Source organism: Amaranthus tricolor, chromosome 7 (assembly GCF_026212465.1).
Source record: "Amaranthus tricolor cultivar Red isolate AtriRed21 chromosome 7, ASM2621246v1, whole genome shotgun sequence".
Classification (NCBI taxonomy): Eukaryota; Viridiplantae; Streptophyta; class Magnoliopsida; order Caryophyllales; family Amaranthaceae; genus Amaranthus; species Amaranthus tricolor.
Window position 1 is genome coordinate 29,926,432 of NC_080053.1, and position 21,949 is coordinate 29,948,380.

General features: G+C 32.7%; 2 protein-coding genes across 2 annotated transcripts; one reads left to right on the plus strand and one right to left on the minus strand.

Moving 5' to 3' along the window:
• The first annotated feature begins 1,827 nt into the window (after positions 1-1,827).
• Positions 1,828-21,248, plus strand: LOC130817483 (putative UPF0481 protein At3g02645). The gene is made up of 2 exons (XM_057683211.1): positions 1,828-2,395; positions 19,675-21,248. The coding sequence occupies exon 2, from the start codon at positions 20,038-20,040 to the stop codon at positions 21,067-21,069; it is 1,032 nt and encodes a 343-aa protein (XP_057539194.1). The 5' UTR covers positions 1,828-2,395; positions 19,675-20,037; the 3' UTR covers positions 21,070-21,248.
• On the minus strand, positions 11,139-15,038 carry LOC130817484 (26S proteasome non-ATPase regulatory subunit 14 homolog). The gene is made up of 6 exons (XM_057683212.1): positions 14,809-15,038; positions 14,552-14,729; positions 13,913-13,994; positions 12,499-12,675; positions 12,251-12,418; positions 11,139-11,536 (listed from the first exon to the last, which is right to left on the minus strand). The coding sequence occupies exons 1-6, from the start codon at positions 14,939-14,941 to the stop codon at positions 11,345-11,347; spliced, it is 930 nt and encodes a 309-aa protein (XP_057539195.1). The 5' UTR covers positions 14,942-15,038; the 3' UTR covers positions 11,139-11,344.
• Positions 21,249-21,949: the final 701 nt, after the last annotated feature.

Consider the following 21,949-nt stretch of genomic DNA (forward strand, 5'->3'; position numbering starts at 1 on the left):
TCCTCTTACCTGGAACCAGCTTTCAGCCTTGCTGTGCATTCTACATCTCCTTGATATTCTAATGATTTTAAATACAAGTTTTGTACGAATTTATTAAAATAATAAATATTTTTTAATAATTGTATTTAATTGTATTTATCAAGTGGAAAAACATATTATTTTTGTACCTTTTAAAGTAAGTGCACGCCAAATAGTGTAGATCAAGTTTATACAAGATTTTCTTAGAATTTAAATTTTAAATAATTTTAAATATGTTTTTATCTATAGAGGAATTTAGTCCGAAGCCTATTTAGGCCTTAGTTCGGTTATTTTATTAATTTAGATTTTCTCTGAGTATTAAATTGATTAACACCAAAATATACTAATAAATATGTAGTTGCCAAGTTAGTTTAGCACATAATGAGGTGAGTGTTATCGACCATCCCTATTAATATCCTCGATTTGCCCATATTTATAAAATTGTTATATTTCTTGTCTTATATCAATTCTTACAGAGTAAAAAGAGGACTATAAAAAAAAGTGTAAAAGAAATTAGAATACAAAAAGTAATCTCATTGTCAAATTTAATTTTTTTTTAAAAAAGTGAAATGTTTATTAAAAAGGTATAGCAAATCAAGTAGAAAATAGAAGTACAATAATATATGTATTACTATTATGTACTACTAGAAAAGTAGCTCTCATAAAACCCTAGTCTTATTAATAACTTAAATAGTTTTTCTATACACACAAAAAAAAAAAAAGATGCTATTCATATTACTTTTTTTATATAATAACTAAGCTAATCTATAACGTTAAGTATATTGATTATTAATGTAAAACTAATGATAGAATTATTATTAATTTAATTAGTTCATTTTAGATGATAATCATGATACGATTAATGGTTACATATAAATTTTAAAATAAGACATTTCCTTTCATTTAAAAAGAGTGATGTGAATTGATTTGGGAATTTATGGAGTTGGGGGTGATGATGCATTTCATCTCATTTTGGTTCATGAATTAATTCCATTTGTCAATCACTTTTCAATACGAAATGATATCATGGTGAATTGGGTGTAATTATTACCAATCAATTAATGAATTTGTCAATCACTTTCTAATGGACAACTCATTATATTGAAGTATCAACAAACTTTTTTTGAAATCTATTGTGGAGGATATGAGTTGAGTAGTGTCCTATGCAATATACAATTTCTACCAAATGAAATAAATTTATTTATGATATTCTCTTTTCATATCACAAAAATTATTCTATAAAGACTTTGTTATAAAAACAAAGGAAAAATTACGTATAATATGTTGAACTTTGAACAACAAAACTTTAATTAAACCTAACTATAAGTATTGTGTTTATTAAAACAAACTTTCAACTTAGTTTTTATTTAGCAATTTTTTTTTTTAAATTTAGAAGATTATTATAAAAAAAATAATAAAAATAAGTTTAAATTTTTGTTCCTCCCAACCTTTCCGCCCCTTTCCTTGCAACTCAAGCCAACCCCACCTCTCCCCTCCCTTGCAACTCCAACCACCAGACTCTAACACATGTCTTTACCCCTAGTCATTGCTGACTTCCCTCCCCGATCTAACTGTTAAATAATGTAATCTAGAAAAATCTAGGGAGTAATGTATCAAGAAGTAAGTAAAAAAAAATTCTATGGTATCCTAGAACTATCTAGACTAACACCCTAAAGCTAATAGTCTATAACTATCTACAAGTTGTAGAAAAGACTAGAAACATAATGATGGTGAAAGCACCAACATAGAAGCACTATATATATGTGTTGCATGCTCTCATTTGTAACCAAGCCACAAAATACAAAAAACCCTTTTTCACAAAAGCCATCAACTCTCCTCTTTATTTTTCATACTAGCATCTTCAATATTTGTTAATCAAAATCAATAATCCACTACAACTTCCGCATATTAATTCTAACATTTGGTATCAAGAGCCACTAATCCAAAGCCTTTTTTTTTCAATCATATATCATCCAAATTTCATATCAATACCAACTCCACATATATATAAATGGCCTCCCCTAACCCCAATTCAAACACAAACACAAACATATTTAATCCCCAAGTTAATTGGGTACCTATATTTAAAGGGGAGAAATTTGATCAATGGAGTATGCAAATGAAATCAATTTTCATTACCCAAGATATATGGGAAATTATTCAAGATGGTTATGAACAACCCAAAGATGCCAATGAAGAGGCTTCTTGGGATGACACTAAAAAGTGTCAATACAAGCAAAACAAAAGAAGGGATCATTATGCCCTCTCTATAATATATCGTGGAGTAGATGAGACGATCCTACCAACAATCATGACCGCCACAACTGCAAAGGAGGCATGGAGCACTTTGGAGACAAAATATCGAGGCTCGGAAAAGGTAATACTCTTCAAACTACAATCTTTATGGGGTCAATTTGATAGTATGCAAAATGACCGATAATGAGTCAATTCAATCATATACCGACCGAGTCTCAAATATTGTTAACCAAATTCGATCCAATGGAGACACCATTGAAGATGTTAAAATAATTCGAAAAATATTAAGAACTTTAACAAAAAAATTTGATCATATTGTGGCTGCTATAGAAGAATCTAATAAAGATTTAAGTTCATTCACCATGACTGAATTAATGGGCTCTTTATTAGCACATGAAGAAAGAATGCGTAAATTTGAAGAGCAACCAATTGAACAAGCTTTTCAGGCTAAATTAAAATTTTCTAATAATGGAAAAAATATAAATGGCCACGGTAATAATTTTCAACCAAAAAAGGGCAATTTTAACAACCGTGGTAGGGGGAGAGAAAATCATAAAAATCAAGGGAGTCGAGATAACAACTCTTATTGCATATTATGCAAGAAAAACAATCATAATACAAGAGATTGTCGGTACAAATGCAAAAGATGTACTCGACACTCTTATTTTGAAAAAGATTGTTATTTCCGGCAAAAGGAAGAGGCTAATTTCACAGAAAATAATGATCAATTATTTTACACATGTCTGAATGCTCAAGAAGAGCAAACTGACACATGGTACATCGATAGTGGTTGCTCCAACCACATGACCGGAAATAAAAATTCATTTGCTAATCTTGATGAAAATATAAAATCACAAATAACACTTGGTGATGGGAGTAACCAAGTAGTTGCCGGAAAAGGAACAATTGTTGTTAAAACAAAAAACGGCTCCTCTAAATTCATCCCCGATGTCTTTTATGTCCCTGGGCTAGCACAAAATTTGTTAAGTGTGGGTCAGTTAGTCCAAAAAGGTTATATGGTAAAATTTGATAATAATCAATGCCACATATATGATAAGAAAAAGGGGCAATTAATCACTACCACTAAAATGGCTCCAAATAAAATTTTTCCACTTAAAATGCAATTGGAGTTTAATACTGCCCTAAGTACAATGGTGAATGAATCCGAATTGTGGCATTTGAGATTCGGACATTTAAATTTTGACAGTTTAAAACTGTTAAAAAATAGAGAAATGGTGATTGGGCTACCACCAATCACTAATGAAAAGAAAATTTGTGAGGGTTGTATCTATGGCAAAATGCATAGATCACCATTCCCAACCTCATCATGGAGGGCTAGAGCTCCATTAGAGCTTGTTCATGCTGATATATGGGGTCCTACCAGGAATCCGTCTCTTGGCGGAAAAAGATACTTTCTATTGATTGTGGATTATTTTTCACGCATGATGTGGGTGTATTTCTTGGAGAAAAAATCAGAAGCATTATCCCACTTCATGCAATTTAAAGCCCTAACAGAAAAACAAAGTGGGCATTCAATAAAGGTTCTAAGAACCGATCGTGGGGGAGAATTCACAAGCAATGAATTCAATAAATTTTGTAAACAACACGGCATCAAAAAGGAGCTCACAGTCAGACGCACACCACAACAAAATGGTGTTGCAGAAAGGAGAAACAGGACAATTGCTGAAATGGCTCGGAGTATGATGCAAGGAAAAAATCTGCCTAAACATTTTTGGACAGAAGCTGTCCACACAGCTATTTACATACTTAACAGGTCTCCCACAAAAGCGGTAAGAAGCATGACGCCGTATGAAGCTTGGCACAAAAGAAAGCCAAGGGTTGAGCACCTTAAAGTTTTCGGGTGCATTGCATATGCCCACGTCCCGAAGGAAAATCGGGATAAGCTAGATGGAAAAGGAGAAAAATGTATCTTCAATGGATACAGTGACGAGTCTAAAGGATATCGTCTCTATCAGCCCGAATCCAAGGAGTTGATCATCTCCAGAGATGTCATATTCGATGAAAAGGCGCAATGGCAATGGAACGAGAACGATGTTGAAGTTCCAGTAAAGTCATTCCACCACCAAGCCCAGATGAAGGAGAAGATCCAGTTCAGTCACCAACTCAATCATCTGCAAGTCCATCACCATCAACCAATCCAGGAATACCATCAAGGAGCCCAAGAAGTCCATCTACATCACAAAGCTCAAGGTTGGAGCCAAGTCACTCAAGCCCAGCTCAACAAGTTCGAAGATCACAACGAGATCGATGTCCACCAAGCTACTTGGAAGATTATCAATGCAATCACACCATTATGGCACTCTTTGCAGGAGAACCACAAAACTTTGAAGAAGCAGCTCAAGAAGAAAGATGGATCGAAGCCATGAACGAGGAGATTAAGATGATAGAAAAGAACGACACATGGGAGCTTGTTGACAAACCTCAAGACAAGGACGTGATCGGTCTCAGATGGGTTTACAAGATCAAGCACAATGAAGATGGCTCCATTCAAAAGTACAAAGCTCGTCTGGTTGCAAAAGGATACTCACAGCAACCTGGAATTGACTTCAACGAGACATATGCTCCAGTTGTCCGTATGGAGACAATCAGGTCAGTCCTAGCTCTAGCAGCCCAATTTAAATTGCAAGTTTATCAATTAGATGTCAAATCAGCATTTCTCAATGGGGAGCTAGAAGAAGAGGTATATGTCGAACAACCTCAAGGATATATAATCAAAGGAAAAGAAGATAAGGTGTATCGCCTTCGAAAAGCCCTCTATGGGCTCAAGCAAGCCCCTCGGGCCTGAAACAGCAAAATCGATGGATATCTTCTCCAAAATGGCTTTGTAAAAAGCCCAAATGAGCCATCACTCTATATCAAGACCCAAGGGCCAAAGTTTCTCATCTTATGCCTATACGTAGATGATCTAATCTACACAGGCACCGATCTGAGGATGATAGAAGACTTCAAAAAGACAATGATGTCAGAATATGAAATGACAGACCTCGGAGCTATGAAGTACTTCCTTGGCATGCAAGTCAAGCAAAGTCCAGGTAAAATATTTCTCTCACAAGAAAAATATGTCGAGGATATGCTCAAAAAATTCAACATGAGCGATTGTAAGCCAATGGCTACACCAATGGCTACAAATGAGAAGCTCTCAAAGAATGATGGAAAAGAAAAGGTGGATGCATCAATCTACCGAAGTTTAGTCGGATCTCTCATATATCTTACAAATACAAGACCAGACATCGTTCATGCAGTCAGCATCATCTCAAGGTTTATGAGTGAGCCAAGCAAAGCTCACTTAGCAGCATCCAAGAGGATACTCAGGTATATCAAAGGAACAAAAAGCTATGGGATAATGTACGAGCCCGAAGCAGACTACAAGCTCATAGGCTACACGGATAGTGACTGGGCAGGAAGCATCGACGATCGAAGAAGTACAAGTGGATACGTGTTCCAGCTAGGGTCCAAGTCTATCTCATGGTCATCAAAGAAACAAGCTACGGTAGCACTATCATCATCAGAAGCAGAATACGTATCAGCGACAAGCGCGGCATGTGAAGCAGTATGGCTAAGAAGAATCCTAAAAGATCTACAACAAAAGACAGAAGATGCAACTACCATCTATTGTGACAATATGTCAGCAATAGCCATGACAAAGAATCCAGTCTTCCATAGTCGCACAAAGCATATTGAGATACGACACCACTTCATTCGTGAATTGGTCGAGAAACAAGAGATCAAGCTAAAATTCTGCAAGACAGAGGAGCAACTCGCAGACATATTTACCAAGGCACTTCCAACAGAAAAGTTCATCAAATTCAGAAGACAGCTAGGAGTCCAAGATTTTTCAGATTAAGGGGGAGTGTTAAATAATGTAATCTAGAAAAATCTAGGAAGTAATGTATCAAGAAGTAAGTAAAAAAAAATTCTATGATATCCTAGAACTATCTAGACTAACACCCTAAAGCTAATAGTCTAGAACTATCTACAAGTTGTAGAAAAGACTAGAAACATAATGATGGTGAAAGCACCAACATAGAAGCACTATATATATGTGTTGCATGCTCTCATTTGTAACCAAGCTACATAATACAAAAAACCCTTTTTCACAAAAGCCATCAACTCTCCTCTTTATTTTTCATACTAGCATCTTCAATATTTGTTAATCAAAATCAATAATCCACTACAACTTCCGCATATTAATTCTAACACTAACACAACAACAAAAACATAGAGTTTTTAATTTTAGACAGAAAAGCACTTGTAAAAATAAAAAGGAAAAAGACAAGTCGGACTTATTTTTAATTTTTTAGTTTTTTAATTTATAATAAAAAATAATTTGCTTATAAAAGAACTAATTCAAAAAACATAATTTATCATCCAAAAAACATAATTTAAGGCCTTATATTGCTTACACACTCATAGCACAAATTGCTTGTCTTCAAGCCCAAAGAACTTATTGTATTAGAGGTGTTTTAGAGTGTATAACATATTTATAGGCCTCAATGAGCCGAATGTTATAAGCTCAGAATATGTTATATACGTTATTTTGAGTTATTTAATTAGAAACTAAATAATATTAAAATATGTAATATTTAACACAAAAAATAAAAATTAAGTTAATTCTGTAACTTGTAAAATTAGTATCGATCCACCTTATATTTATTCTCTGAATTCACCCGTACCGTAAGATTGTGTACGCTTTATGCTATGAATATAACACCAATTTTTTTGGGCGCTTTCTAACGTAAACAAGGGTAGTATTAGATTCAAATAGTGCGGAATCAGATGCTGCTAATTGTGAAATCTTACTCTTAACTAAAAAACAAATACTCTTAGGTGCTATTAAATTAGACCCATTTTTAATTTTGATCTGTTTCATTAAAATCTTTTTAATTTTTATTTTTAGATATGTTTTTATCATTTTTACACTCTATATTTTCCTATTTATTTTAAAATATAACTATTTGGCAGAAACAGAACATAAAACAAATTAGAAAAAAAAAACTGACTTAACGCTTGTACGCAGGATCTTAGGCAGAAATGACTGTTATGAAAACGTGGATCAATACCTAACCATGTGTTTAAGTGGCTCTTCCTCCCTTGATCTTTAATTACTTAAAACAAAATACCATTTGACTTGATTTTATTTTTTGACAACTAATTGTGACTAGACACCAATTTGGCATTAAGTTATAGAAAAAAAAAAAAAAAAGAATTATTAAAGAAAAATTAATTAATCAAAAAGTAGAGATGTTGATTTAAGTATTTGGACTTTGTACCAATTTCAAGTTTTAATATTTTAGGTTGGATCATTTTTAGTTTTTTTTTGTGTGTATAATATTTAATGTCAAAACTAGTTGATTTTTTATATGTATATTTTGTCAAATTCTTATTTGATCATATTTGCTTTTGAGTCTATTTAATTCAATATAATTAAAGACTTTCTTGGATAATTATTTTTTGATTATAATCTAGAATGAATTGTATCTTTTAGTTTGTTTGATAAATAGCTTTGAAGACAGATTCAAAATTGACTTTTAGGCCAAAATTAAAGTAAGTTGCTTTAGGCCCTTTTTATTGATTTTCTTGTTAGTCTATTTTTTCTTAAATAAACAACTAAGAAAAAACTAATTATATACCAAACATTTTCATTAAGAACTTATTTATAGAGCTAATAATTATGCGTTGGTTTAATGGTCGAAGACTTTGTTTTTCAATCTTGCAATAAGACTTTGTTTCTAACCACCCATATGACAAATTAATTTCTCTTTTCTTTTACTCTATAGAGGTATCTCCAATCTTATCCGATAAAAAACCCTTAATTAATTTATATTGTTAGTTTTACTTGATATTACCAAATAGTCAAACAAGTCAACCGAACCAATTCGTAAAGATAAAAAATAAAAAATTAATTATATCAATAGTCTTGTATGCTTGTTTTCATCGTCAAATCTAGTGGCTTCTTCAAAATATCTGAGGTGGAAAACTTCAAATACGAATAGCTACTACCCAATAAGCATAGTGGATTCTTACCTGTCAATCTTATTCAAACCTATTTCTAAGTCTTCTATAAGTGACTTAGTCATTTAGCATACATGCCCTTTATATTTTTCCCTAACTAAAACCCACCAAAATAGAAAACTTATAATTTCACAAACAATCGAAAACTTCCACACATATACTCCTCCTATATTATTCTATGTTTCTCTTTTATATAAAAGTTTTTTTTAAACAAACTTAGCAATAAAGCTTAAAAGAAGCTCACACCAACATCAAAGTCAGAATCGTCAATTCAATATTAGTTTCTACACGAGTTAGAATTTCGGAAAAAAAGATAGCGGACAGATCAACGAAAAATGCAATACAAATCACGGTTATCTTCAAAACCACCTACAGGAGGAGGAGGATTAGTACAAATGAGGATCAAAAAAGGATCAGTGGGACCCACAAATACGACGTCTTCTAAGGGATTAACATTAATGGTGTTTGATACACAAGATTATGTGTATGGTGATAAGCTAAGAAAACAACAATTGATGAAGGAGCTTTTAATTAAAAGAGCTTTGTCTCCACCACCAAGAAGACTCACTTTGCGTTGGAAAAACTTTCAACCTACTCCTAGTCGACTTTCGATGATGTCGACTGCGTAAATCATTAATCATCTCAATCAAAAACTTAAACTGATTGTCGAGGTGAATTAGATTTTAATTAGATTATAATACTTTTTTGGATTATAGTTAGGAAAATATGAGAGTTAATATGTTTTTGGTCTATATATATTGTACGAACTCTAAGAGAAAATAAAGTATAGTAAAAGTTTTTTAACATTTAGAAAAATATAGAAAAAAAAAAAAAAAAACTAATGGGTGAACATTTATTTGTTCTTATGGTTGGAGATTTAACTTTTCAACCATCTGAATACGGGAGAATTGGTGATGGGTGAAGATCAAATTAAAGATACCCAAATAAATGAGAAAAAAAGATTTATTCTTGACTAGTTAATATTGATTTGAATCATTATTCAGTTCGCATCTTATAATGATTTTTCGGTATTCTTAATTACTCCTCATTTTTTTTTCCTTTCCATGTATGTAAAACTCCATAGCTTCGATTGTCAGTGGTAGGTTCTGATACTAAAAGGTCATATTGACAATGATTTGTAGTGTAAGTTTTTATGATATTATGTCATTCCCATAGTGATAAAATTTATCATAAAAAAGTTTTTTATATAATTTTTTATTACCATCTAATATCACATTTTCAAATGGTAATGCATTAGAATTAATTTTGTGAAAAAAGTGAAATTGTTGAGGGAGAACAAATATGACAATTGAAAACAGAGATATTTCTACTAAATTACACTAAATTTCAATTATCGTTTTCATTATTTATCATTTAATATCGATTACTAAACATACTGTAAGTATTCTTAAGAGATCCTCAACATTTAAATATGAATATGATATTTGAACACTTTATTTATGTATAGTTATGCCGCGTCTGGTCCAAGGGAATGGGGATTTGGACGTTGGTGGGTGGAAATTCATAATCACAATTTTTTATTTGGTTAATTTGCAAGAACTTTCCGTATTATGGTAATACATTGAATCTCATAAGTAGCTATTTATACATAATCCCTTTTGATTTAAAGTTATAATTTAACTCGATTTAAGATTGTTTTATAGTAAGTCTTTAACCGTCTTAAATGAGATTGTTTTATAGTTATAATTTGCAAAATAAACATAGACAATTTAGTTAATTTGTAATAAAAGATCAACATCAATATATTGTAGTCAATTTGTGATTATAACAACAAAAATATAACAAAAATATCAGAATTTTAATTTCAAAAGATTAAGATCAGCTATAGCTATATGTATTATGAGTTCAAATGTACCATATAATAAAAACAAAAATATTGATAAAAAGTAAGTGGTTTAGAGGATGTATGATGTGTTTAAGAAGGCAGGCAGTGTCCATAATGGAATGGTAGGGGATCAAAGTGACCCATAAAACAAGCTCTGAAAATGAACATGGAGATAGGGCCACAAATACAATTAGCCATCAAATTATGCAGATTCTTGCCAGTTATCGCACATTCTTCTGCTTCTTATGCCCAACCTTATAATACTACTTGCCCCCAAATCCCAATTGTTATCACTTATCTCTGTTTCTTAATGTTGGGTAATTTTCACAGAAAAAACTCATATATTTGAATCATATACGAAAGTATTAAAGAAAATAAAATCTTTACATTCATTATCGGGAAAAACTCTCATATATTTAAATCATATACGAAAATATTAAAAAACATAGAATCTTTACATATCAGGAAAAACTCTCATATATTTGAATCTTTACGATATTTCATATAATCTCTATTTGACGAACTCTTATAATCAAAATAGTCAACTCCACATCTCTAACTTAGCGTTGACCCATTTTCTAGTTCTATCCACTAAGACGAAGCCATCAGCAAAACAAGTGCAATGAAACTTCTATATAGACCTCGTTATCTCGTTTAGGGCCGCGACAAATAGAAAATGGCTCATTGTATTCCATCTAGGGCTAGGGTGTAGTTATCTCATCTAGGGCCGCAACAAATAGAAAAGAGGGAACTTTAGATCCTCAACATAAGTTACAATTTGATAAATAAGTATAGATCTTGCAATAGTATATAACAAATCTTTCTATTAATATCCAGAGTCTAAGACAGCCAACATTTCCTTCTCCTGGAGCAATGAGGTAGCATACCAAAAGTACTCCATTCAGTTCTCGGAGACCTAGTCTACCACATGTATTTTCGATTACCAGGAAATAAACTAAAACATATAAAGTGCAATAGAGAAAAATGCAAGCCGAAGAATCAAGTGCTTGTACGATGATCCTCAGTTCTGTTTGATACAATTGAAGAAAATCTCTAGCACAAAAGGCTAGCATATTGCTAAAATAATCATAATAAGCTAATTTGGAAAGAAAACCATAATGTTTTTTCATGTTCTAAACTGCTGTCGAATACTGAGACATTCCAAATTAAGAAGGGTCTAGTACATGCAAGTTAAAACCCGACTGTGTTTATCATGGTACCTAACGTCTGAATGATGTTGGAGGACATCAAAGTGTTCACGTGTCCTTCGAGATGCTTCTTTGCGTCTTGCCTTCCCACATTTGCAATTGCTAGCTTCTCCGGAGACAATTCATCCTCCTCTTGAACAGCTTTGTTGTACTTGATAGTCAGATTCAACATTTCCTGCAAATTTCAACAAGCGCAATGGTTAAAGAGTTAAGATGTACACGAATCAGCTAGATTCACAAAAGTTATACTCCCTCCAATTCAATTTACTGGTCTCCTTTGTGTTGCGCACGTAAATTAAGGGTAGTGGGGGACCACCTAAATGTGGGTAGTTCGGGTATTTTAAGTTATTATATTAAATGTTAAGGTGGTAGTTGGGGTATTTTAATTAGTGTAAGTGGGGGTATTTTGGTCATTACTTGTGTAAGCAAAGGGTATTTAAGTAAAAAAATCAGTGACAAAAAAGGAAATGGGACAAGTAGGGTGAATTTACCCAATAAGGAAATAGGACAAGTAAATTGAATCGGAGGGAGTATAATTTATCCATAAGGACTTGAGCTGATGCTTTAATACTAGGAGCTATGTTAATCGGACTCTTCATTTTGCTTTACGTTCCCGTGTCTGATCATTGATCCTCGGACATTGGTATGGCACTTAGACACTTCATTTTAGGTGTAAAACTGAATATTTAGACGTAACCGACACTTGGACACGTATCAGTATCCGACATAAGTACCCGAGTCCAAGTAACAGACTAGGAATACATTATAGCTAGAAAGTGGTGAACAACAAGTTAAAATCTTGACTTTTAAAATCGATCAACATGGAATCAGCAAAACCTTGCTAATGTGCAAGCACTTTATGATAACGAAACTCAAAATCCGCACTGACCTGGACAATCTGCTCATTAGTTTGGGAATGAGAATCAAATTTCTTTAGAGTCAATCCATCAGTCCATTTCTTTTTGTGAAGGTTAAGCAGCATCTTCTCTTCGAGTTCATTTTTCCTGTAATTGATCGATATGGAGTAGTAATGTCTGTTCAACCCATGGATCAATGCCTGAAAGGAATGACGTCTCATAAGATAGAGAATTAGATATAATAACATCGATGATTTCATAAAGTGTTTGGTCCACTCACCTGAATTGATGGTTTGTTAAGATGACCGAGGTTAGATGTTGTTTGACGAGGCTCTTGACCGAGCATCAAGGTCTGTGGGTTGATCAAACGAAAGGCATCAATAACAACCTTCCCTTTCACACTTTGTATAGGATCCACCACTACAGCAACAGCTCTTTGATTTAAAGCTTCAAAACTCTGCAGCATTTCAGCAGAAGTTGACAGATTAAATCCAAAATGATAGTTACTTAGTCTTGGATACTTAAGATAAACACAGATACATAAGCTCAACATATGGGTGCAAATGCATTTTCATCAGAAAGGTGGAGGTGAGTAATTACTTAGCAACCCTTGTAACCTTAATAATTACTTGGATACTTATGGGAAATTTTTTCTCGAGAAAAAAAATTTAGTGTAGTTGTAGTATTGTGTCCATGACCTCTTATACAATCGTTAGTTTACGCACACTATTAACAACCAATAATATACCAAGAGTTAAGTAATGTTCTGAGTTCTAAGTAACAGACTTCAACACTCCAAAGGAATCAAGCTGGGTTATAAAGTGCCCAAGGATACAAACCTGTGTTGGAGTGATGAGAATTGAATCTCAAGTTAATCAAAGAAGGCTTTTCGGTGGTGTTAAGATAAATATACATCAAAAGTTTGGCAGAGACAGTGACAAATCATAGTTGATCTAACTATCACTCTTGAATTCAGCAATGAAATCATGCACGGAAATATGACTATAAAAAGGAAGATGGTAGATTACTAATGAAACCACAAGACAAACAGAAGCCAACAAGAGAAAATGGATCTGGTATACTCCACTATTAAGCAAAGCAACCAGCAATGAAAACTAATTAAGAAGAGAGATCATGACAGAAGATCATGTTATCATCATAAACAATTAATGCAAACAGTACCGTCTCACTTCTGTCATCCAAACAAACATCTTGATCAAAAACAACTAAAAGAAGAGAAAAAAAAAATCTTCTCAAAAAGCATTTCCATAAATTACCACTTTGGAAGAGGTGTTAATGGAAAACTATGAAGAAAAAGCATCTTTGAGGATGAAAATTACATTACCATGGGAATGACATAGCATATTTCATCAAAATAAATACTTAAACTCATTCTCACCAACACCATTTAATACCATAATCAAACAGGGCATAAGAGTAAATTGGAAGAGATCCTCACATAACATCATTCATCATCACACGCACAGGATACAAATAGTACTATATCACTACCATCATTCAAAGCAAAAGAAAAACGAACAACTATGCCAAAGCCTCAATTCCAAAATATGGGCAAAGGGAGAGTGAACATTAAACAACATTGTTTTCATGAATTGGGTTTAAACAAATAGTAAATAACAGTAATTGAAACATCATTAAACAAAGCTAATACTTCTATATAACGCAAAGAATACCTGCTGTGTGTTGATATCCACACCAGACAACCAGCAACCAAATCCAGGATGTGAATGGTACCATCCCACAACCATCTCTGGCCTATATAACAAAGATTAAATCATAAATTAACCAAAATAAATACTTACTGCTGAATCTATGTTACATCATGAAACATACAGCTACAATTACATAATTCTGGACTACAACCCTGATTCAATCAAACTCTTTGGTGCCAGATTCAAACTTTTCTAATTAATCAAAAACCCACTACAGAATTCTGGGAAATTACCACCAAATAAAACCAAATAAAAATTTTCTAACAAATCTATAGCATAATTCTGGGACTAAAACCCTAATCCAATCCATTCTTTAGTGCCCAGATCCAAACTTTTTAAATCAATCAAAATCCACTATAGAATTCTGGGTATTACCACCAAATAAACCCAAATAAACATTTCCAGTCAAATCTATTGCACAATTCTGCGGCTTAAACCCTGATTCAATCAATTTTTATGATGCCCAAATTGAAACTTTTCTAATTCAATCAAAAACTCACTAAAATTCAAACTTTCTAATTCAATCAAAAACCTATTAGAGATTCAAACTATTTTATAAAATCAAAAATAGCAAGAATTCAAAATAAAAAAAAGGGATACCTTCCAGTTTGTTTAAGCATATCAAGCATTTTAGTCTGAAAAACAGGATCAACAGCTTCAACACTAACACCAGTTCCACTTTGCGGCATAGCAAAAACATCAACAACTTTAACAGTATATTCATCAACAAATTCACCCAGCATTAATCCCATTACTTCCATAGGAACACCAGCTCTTCCTGAAAAATCCAATTCATACTTTCAGTTAATTAGGATTTCTTCAAGTTAAAGATAAAAAAGGAAATTGAAGATAAATACCATGTTTAAGCATCTTAAGAAGAGCGAGAGAAGATATGTAAATCTGCTCGGAAGTATCGAGAGTCGGCGCATCAGTCGGCGGCTGACCCAAAGCTCCTCCGGCGCCGGCAAACATTCGGGTGAGTCTGTCCATCTTTTCTTCTCTTCGGTTTTCCCTTTTCTTTCTGTTCACGACACTAAAAATTGGAGAAAGTTATCTATAGACACTGCTGCGGAAAATAGGTTAAATATTGGCATTTTATAAAGTATTTAATTGTAGATGTATTCAAAATATAGTTTTTTTTACAAAACATAACTATATAGAAGAGTAGATGATAAATAATATGAATAATTATTGATATCATTTTTAATGAAGTGATATCAATTTTAATATTCATAATACTATTTATTTGTGATTTTACTAGATATGCTCTATCAAAATTATTGATATTACGATTTATTATGAAAAGTTAATATTAATAATCTGACTTTTTACTCTTTCTTCCGGAATAATATCACAATTTGATATCTATTTGCCCATGACAAATTATTGAACTTGTTAACCTGTTATAATTATTTGACTTACAAAATAAATTTAAAAAATTATTTCCTCCCCCCACCCCTTGGACCGCCTTTGGCAGCCTCCTTTCTTTTCCCTCAACCCCTTCCACCACCTTTTGGCCCTCCTTCTTCAATTTAATCCAAAACCTCCACACATAACTAGGGATGGTCATGAGTCCAGGACCCTGTTGGATCCGTCCCGGACCCGTCCCTTTTATAAGGGTCTGGGTCTTAATTTTTTAAACCCGTCGGATCCGGATCCGGATCCGGGTCTAGATCCAAAAAAATTTTAACGGGTCCAGGTTCGGGTCCTAAGGTGAAGACCCGGACCCGGACCCTAAACTTTTAAAATTGAGAGTTAAAATTGAGTTGGTTGGTAGGTTTATAGGGATGGTGGCGGACTAACAATGACTTAGGAAGGTACTGGTGGGATGTTTCATTATGTACATAAGCTATGGACGTAAGTGTCAAGGTTGGCAGCAATGGAGCAGAGAGGCAATTACAATAAGAAAACAAAACTAAGTAAGGTGGATGCAAGATTGTAGACTTATCAAGAAACAAATCCCAAACAAAAAAGTTGAGGTTTTTGAAGTCCTTTCCCTCATGCAAAGATACACAAAATAATTTGGAGGGTTATAAACTTACTACCTGAGTACCTTCCTCTCATTTTCCTTACTAGAATATTTGAATTTCATGGACTCAAATAAGTGTTTGTAATACGATAATAAGTTGCTTACAAAAATATAAAAAAAACGCGAAAAAGGTTTAATTTTAACAAATCAAAGAGGCTTTGTATAAGACCCATCAAGGACTCTAAACCCCGTCAGATCCGTAGGGTCCGGGTCTGGGTCTGAAAATTTTGAACCCTTAAGGTCCAGATCCGAGTCTGGATCCAAAAAAAATAATAGGGTCCGAGTCCAGGTTTGACTAGACCCGCTCCAGACCCCCATGACCATCCCTACACATAACATTACTCACCACCAACTTTAAATTTAAGGGAAAAACTCTCACAAACCTAAATTTCACCCCCCCTCCCCAGAGAACTACTAAGTGCAACCCTTATAACTCACCACTTTACCCTAGAATTATTACACATAATCTTAAATGAAAGTGGTTGATTTGAATGCCGGTAATAATATAGTGTGACAGGATGGTAAAAATGGTAGTTGTAGGGATGAGGGAGGCGTCCTAAGGTCTTTAGCGAAAGGGGGTGGAGTTGTAGAGGTGCAATGGTAAGGTCGTGGGGTGGTGGAAGGATGAGTTACAATTTTCTTTTATTTTTTATTTTTCCTTTTTCTTTAAATAAGGCTAACCTAAAATAATAGGTTTTTAGGTTCAAGCAAATGTCGTGGGCAAATAGATAACAAATGTTGAATTATTAGAAAGTGCAAATAAGTGAAAGGCGTGACTATTAATATTAATTTTTACTTTATCATATTATTGCTAATGCGAACCAGCTCATCTTATTTGAAATCGTCTCAGTGTCTCACCACGAGATATAACCATATAATTAGTCCATTTACTAATTGATCACTTTAAAATTGTAAGTGATCATTTTAACACACCAAATGTACATGGATCAGCCCAATAGAGATGGTCTCTCCATAAGACCGTTTCATTTAAGAATTTTTTATGTTTAAAGAAATAGGATCGTTCCTAATCCTAGGTAAGTAGGCAACATAGACAATTACCTAAGGTTCAAAGCTACAAAGAGACTCAATACTTCAACTCAACAATATTGTCAACTTTACTTTTGTACAACAATTACAAATGTTAATGTCTTAAAATATAGATCGTTGGCATGCATTACTTTAGAACTTACTTCATAAGTTGGATTCAACAGAGCTAAAACTAATATAATTGAGTTAAGTTTTTTGATCAGCCTTCTAATAGGCCCACAACCACTAAGAATATATATATATATATATATATATATATATATATATATATATATATATATATATATATATATATATATATATATAACTTGGGACGTAGACGTTAAAATAAATTATAGCTTAATAATGGTACACTTATTACTTTTAAGTTTTGACCCAAACAATTCAATTAAGATATTATAAGTTGTGTTATTATTTTATAAATCTTTTATAAAAAGTTGAATTGTATTATATATTACTAGTTTTCTATACTTATTATTAAAATCATATATTATTTTAATGCTAATAATTCAATAATACATGAGTTCAAAATCTGAGTATCTAATTACAACATAAAATATAAGTAAAAAATTAAAAGCATGATCTAATTCAAGTTTAAAATAAGACTAATAAAGTCTTTTTTATAATTAATGATTAATGTGAATCGTTGGATGTTTGATTAGACTTTTGGCTCCAAGGTTTCATAATTACTTGTTGAAGTGATCCATAATTTAAGCTGAAATCAAATTATTTTACTATATCACAACTAGGCTAGTAGTAGGAGTCTTATATAATTAATATTAAGTAATTATTAATAAGTAATTAGAGTAGTTAATTTGACTAAAAGAGCACAAAGTCTACTAGGATTTCATGTTACTAATGACTCAAATTAAGCTATATAAGAGAAATGCAAAATCAACTAATAAAGTATCCAAAAGGCAAAAAGTATTCTTTTCCTATCTATCTAACTCTCTTCACATTTTCTGGTATGTTTCTACTATCATTTTTCTTTTTTACAAAATATTGTATATGCTCATTTAATTTTGATACATTGTAATTATTTTTATGTATTTTATTTATATATATGTTTTTGATTATTAAGGTTCTTTCTGATGATTTATCTGTGGGTTTTTCTCGAGTTGAGGGATTTTTGGTCGAAATATCCTGATCATAGTTTTTATAGGTATCAGCTATCGCCTTTCTTCCTTCCTCATATCCTGATCATAGTTTTTATAGTCGAAATATACTGGATATGAGATGATGACACTGTACTTAAAATTATGCTTTTCCTTTTGAGGTAAGAAACTCAAAACAATGATAAAGTATATAACTTTTTTATATTGCTATTCTTAAAAATCAGATTTTATCTCAATTGGAATATGTATTAATTTTATAGAAATTTGAATTTTGATTCTCGTTGCCCTCTTATCTTTGCTGATCTTTATTTCTGTCGATTTGGTAAACCTCAAAACTATATATAGTACTATAAGTTTTCTGTTAATTTTCAGTAGACAAACCATACATAAATTTTTTGTTTTTTATTTTTTGATTTTATTTCTTCTAGCATAATTTTCAGTAGACAAACCATACATAAATTACACTATATTGATAAAGTAATTAAATACAAACCCACATATTATCAAAAAAAATTATAAATACTGATGTTTGGTGGTGGGTAAGGTAATAAGGGTAAAGGGTCGCAAAGGGTTATGCTTGTGTTGTAAAATGCGGGCTTGCGGTTTCAGCTTTATTTAGCCTTTTTCATTGCATGAATTTCTCTTTTTGAGAATTTTTTTCAAGTAGGGAAACTTTGGTCGCATCCTCCTTTATGTGTATGAATTGCAGCCTTCCTTCAACAAATCTAATCATTATTCCTATGGGCGAAATACACCGAATACAATAATGATAATGGTCGCAAAAGGGGTGGGGGGAAGGAAACATGGGGCCGCCCTAGGGTGGGGAAGGGGTTGGTGTCTTCGGCACAAGGGAGGGGGTAAGACAATGGTGTTTGAGAGGATGAGGGTTGGGATGGTTTAGTGAAGGGGTTGGAAAGGGATTCTTTGTTTTTAATTTTCCTTTTTCTTTTGGACAAGGTGACCTTACGTTGTTAACTAGTTAGGGATGTTATAATATATAGTTTCACTGATTTTCCTATAATAATTCTAATTTTTGATTAACCATGAATAATATCAAGTTAGGGGATGTATACCTAGAATAATATCAACTTTTGTTAATAGTAGGATATTTGAAAAAAAAACAAAGGTTAATTAATGGTTAAACAATACTCCATAATTAGTATTATTCATGATTAATCAAAAGTGGGTATTATTATAGGAAAATCAACAAAAATTCATATTATTCACGATAATTTTCCCTACTTAGTATTATTATTGGAAAACAGTTAAAAATTAAATCATTCAGAGTAATTTTTTCAAATAAATATCAAAAACATTCACTAAATTACTACTTTAAATCACAAGTAACAACTACGTGGCCACTATCTCCTACTTTGACTCCCTAAATCAACCAACATCTTGGAAGAATATTTTCAACACACACCCTTTTCTCAATTTTGAGTTAATGAATACAAATAAACTTGATTTGTGATGCACTTTTCTCAAGTTTAGAATTATTATCAACAACTCATACTATGTAATACATATAGCAGATGGAAGCCCAAACAGATGACATAGAATCTTCGATCCAACACAAGCTTGATTCCTTACGTGAATCTCTATCTACTCTATGCATATATAAGGTGCCTGAACACATCCGAAAGGTAAACCGAGAATGTTATCAGCCTTCAATCGTTTCCATCGGTCCAATCTACCATAAAAAATCATCCTCAAAATGTTCAAAAGAGCTAAAACTAAGGCACCTCAAATGCTTTCTAGAATTTGGCTCCCAAATCTATGGAGACGATCAAGCTTATACACTAGGAGAATACATAGACATCATCAAACATTGGGAGGATGAAGCTTGATCTTACTACGGAGATAAGATAAGTCTTTCGAGCAATGAGTTTATAGAGATGATGATGGTCGATTCTGCTTTTATCATCTGTTATATTATGTTCTATAGTGACCGTCATTTTTCACTACGGATGAATCCTATGGAAAAAAAGACGGCATGGATGGTGAAAGTAGAACAAGATTTGTTCTTAGAAGATAATCAACTTCCTTTCTTTGTCATCAATAAGCTGTATGGCATAGCATTTGGTAGAGCTTATACTGATATTTCGTTTAAGGATCTTACCTGTAATTTCATAAGCCAAACTTATATTCCTGGTAGAGAAGCTGCCCGTATAGTTGGTCGAGAGAAAGTTAGCGATGCATCACATATTAAACATTTGGTTGATTTTCTAAGGATCTGTTGCTTACCTCCTGAACGTAATCTGGGTAATTCTATAGTGGTTGACCAAAACCAAGAAATCGTCATAACCCAACAGAGGATGTGTTGCTTACCGCCAAAACACAAGAATCAAAACCCAGATGATTTAGATCATAGTGAAGATTCTGATCAGTTTCCTCCAAGTGCGAAAGAGTTGAAAGCTGCAGGAATAAAATTTAAGGCAACAGATGGTAAGAATTTGCTTGATATAAAGTATGAAAATGGGGTTTTACAGATTCCAACACTGACAATCCAAGACACAACAGAATCTATTCTTCGTAGTCTGATATTTTTCGAACAGTGCCACCATTTTTCAGATTCTTACTTTACAGATTATGTCTTCTTCCTAGATGCATTGATTGATACTCCAGAAGATGTTCAAATACTTGTTCAGCATGGAATAATTAAGCATTGGCTTGGTAGTGATGATGAGGTTGCAACAATGGTGAATAGAATGACCAGATATATAACGATATACACTCCTAATTTCTATTATTCCCAAATTTCTCGGAAGCTCAATAAACATGCTGGTACTAGGTGGAATAAATGGCGGGCTATACTCAAAAGAGATTACTTCAATCATCCGTGGTCTGTTGTTTCTGTTATTTATTTGGTGTTACTTCTTATTCTTACTGTGTTACAGGTTTATACTGGTTTTAGAGGGCTAGGGTAGAAATTTTTTGGAAAGGACTCAAATTGACCTCAAAGTTTTTTTGGAATTAGATTGAAATAAAATGGTCCAATTTAAAATCCATTCGATCGACCGTTTTGACAAACTTGGATTCGATCAAGACTTGTATTTTGATCATTATTTTAGCTCTAAGACTACTTACTTTGTTATTTGTTTTTCAAGTTTTGTCAAATCAATTATTCATTTCGTATAGAGGTATGTTGAATAAATACTTACTTCTTCCGTTTTACCATACTTACTACATTTGACTTTTACGCAATTTAATGTATTATTTTCATCATTTATAAAAATTATAAAAAGTTAATATTATAAAAGTATGCGATTAAACGATTCAAACAAGATCTCATTTGACTATTTTTTTTTACACATTAGCCAAAATATATAAAATAAGTTTGAACGATGAATAACGTCAATAATCATTATGTAGCGAGTATTTTAGAACAGAAAAAGTATATCACATAAACAACTTGCGGTATATCAAAGTCAAAGACCAGAGACACTTACGGTATATCACATTAACAACTTGGCACATAATAAGACAATTTCAAAATCCTTAAAACATAAATTTAACTTGGACACTGTTGTTAATGGTAACTCAAACTAGCAAGCATCATTGAAGAAGATGAGTATGGGTCAAAGAGGAGGTCCGCGGGGCGCGGAGTGCGTTTTGTCTCCATTTCGCGGCTCGCGTAGTTGTACACGGCTAGCGAAATGACGGTTTGTTTTCACGGGAGGTGTCTTTTGGGACGGTTACTTTGTGTTTATTATGTAATAACTTCCTTTTATTGGGCATTAGTATATAAACTCCCATTTTAGGAATAATATATGATGATTCACAAAGTTGAGAGAGATCACAAGAGAG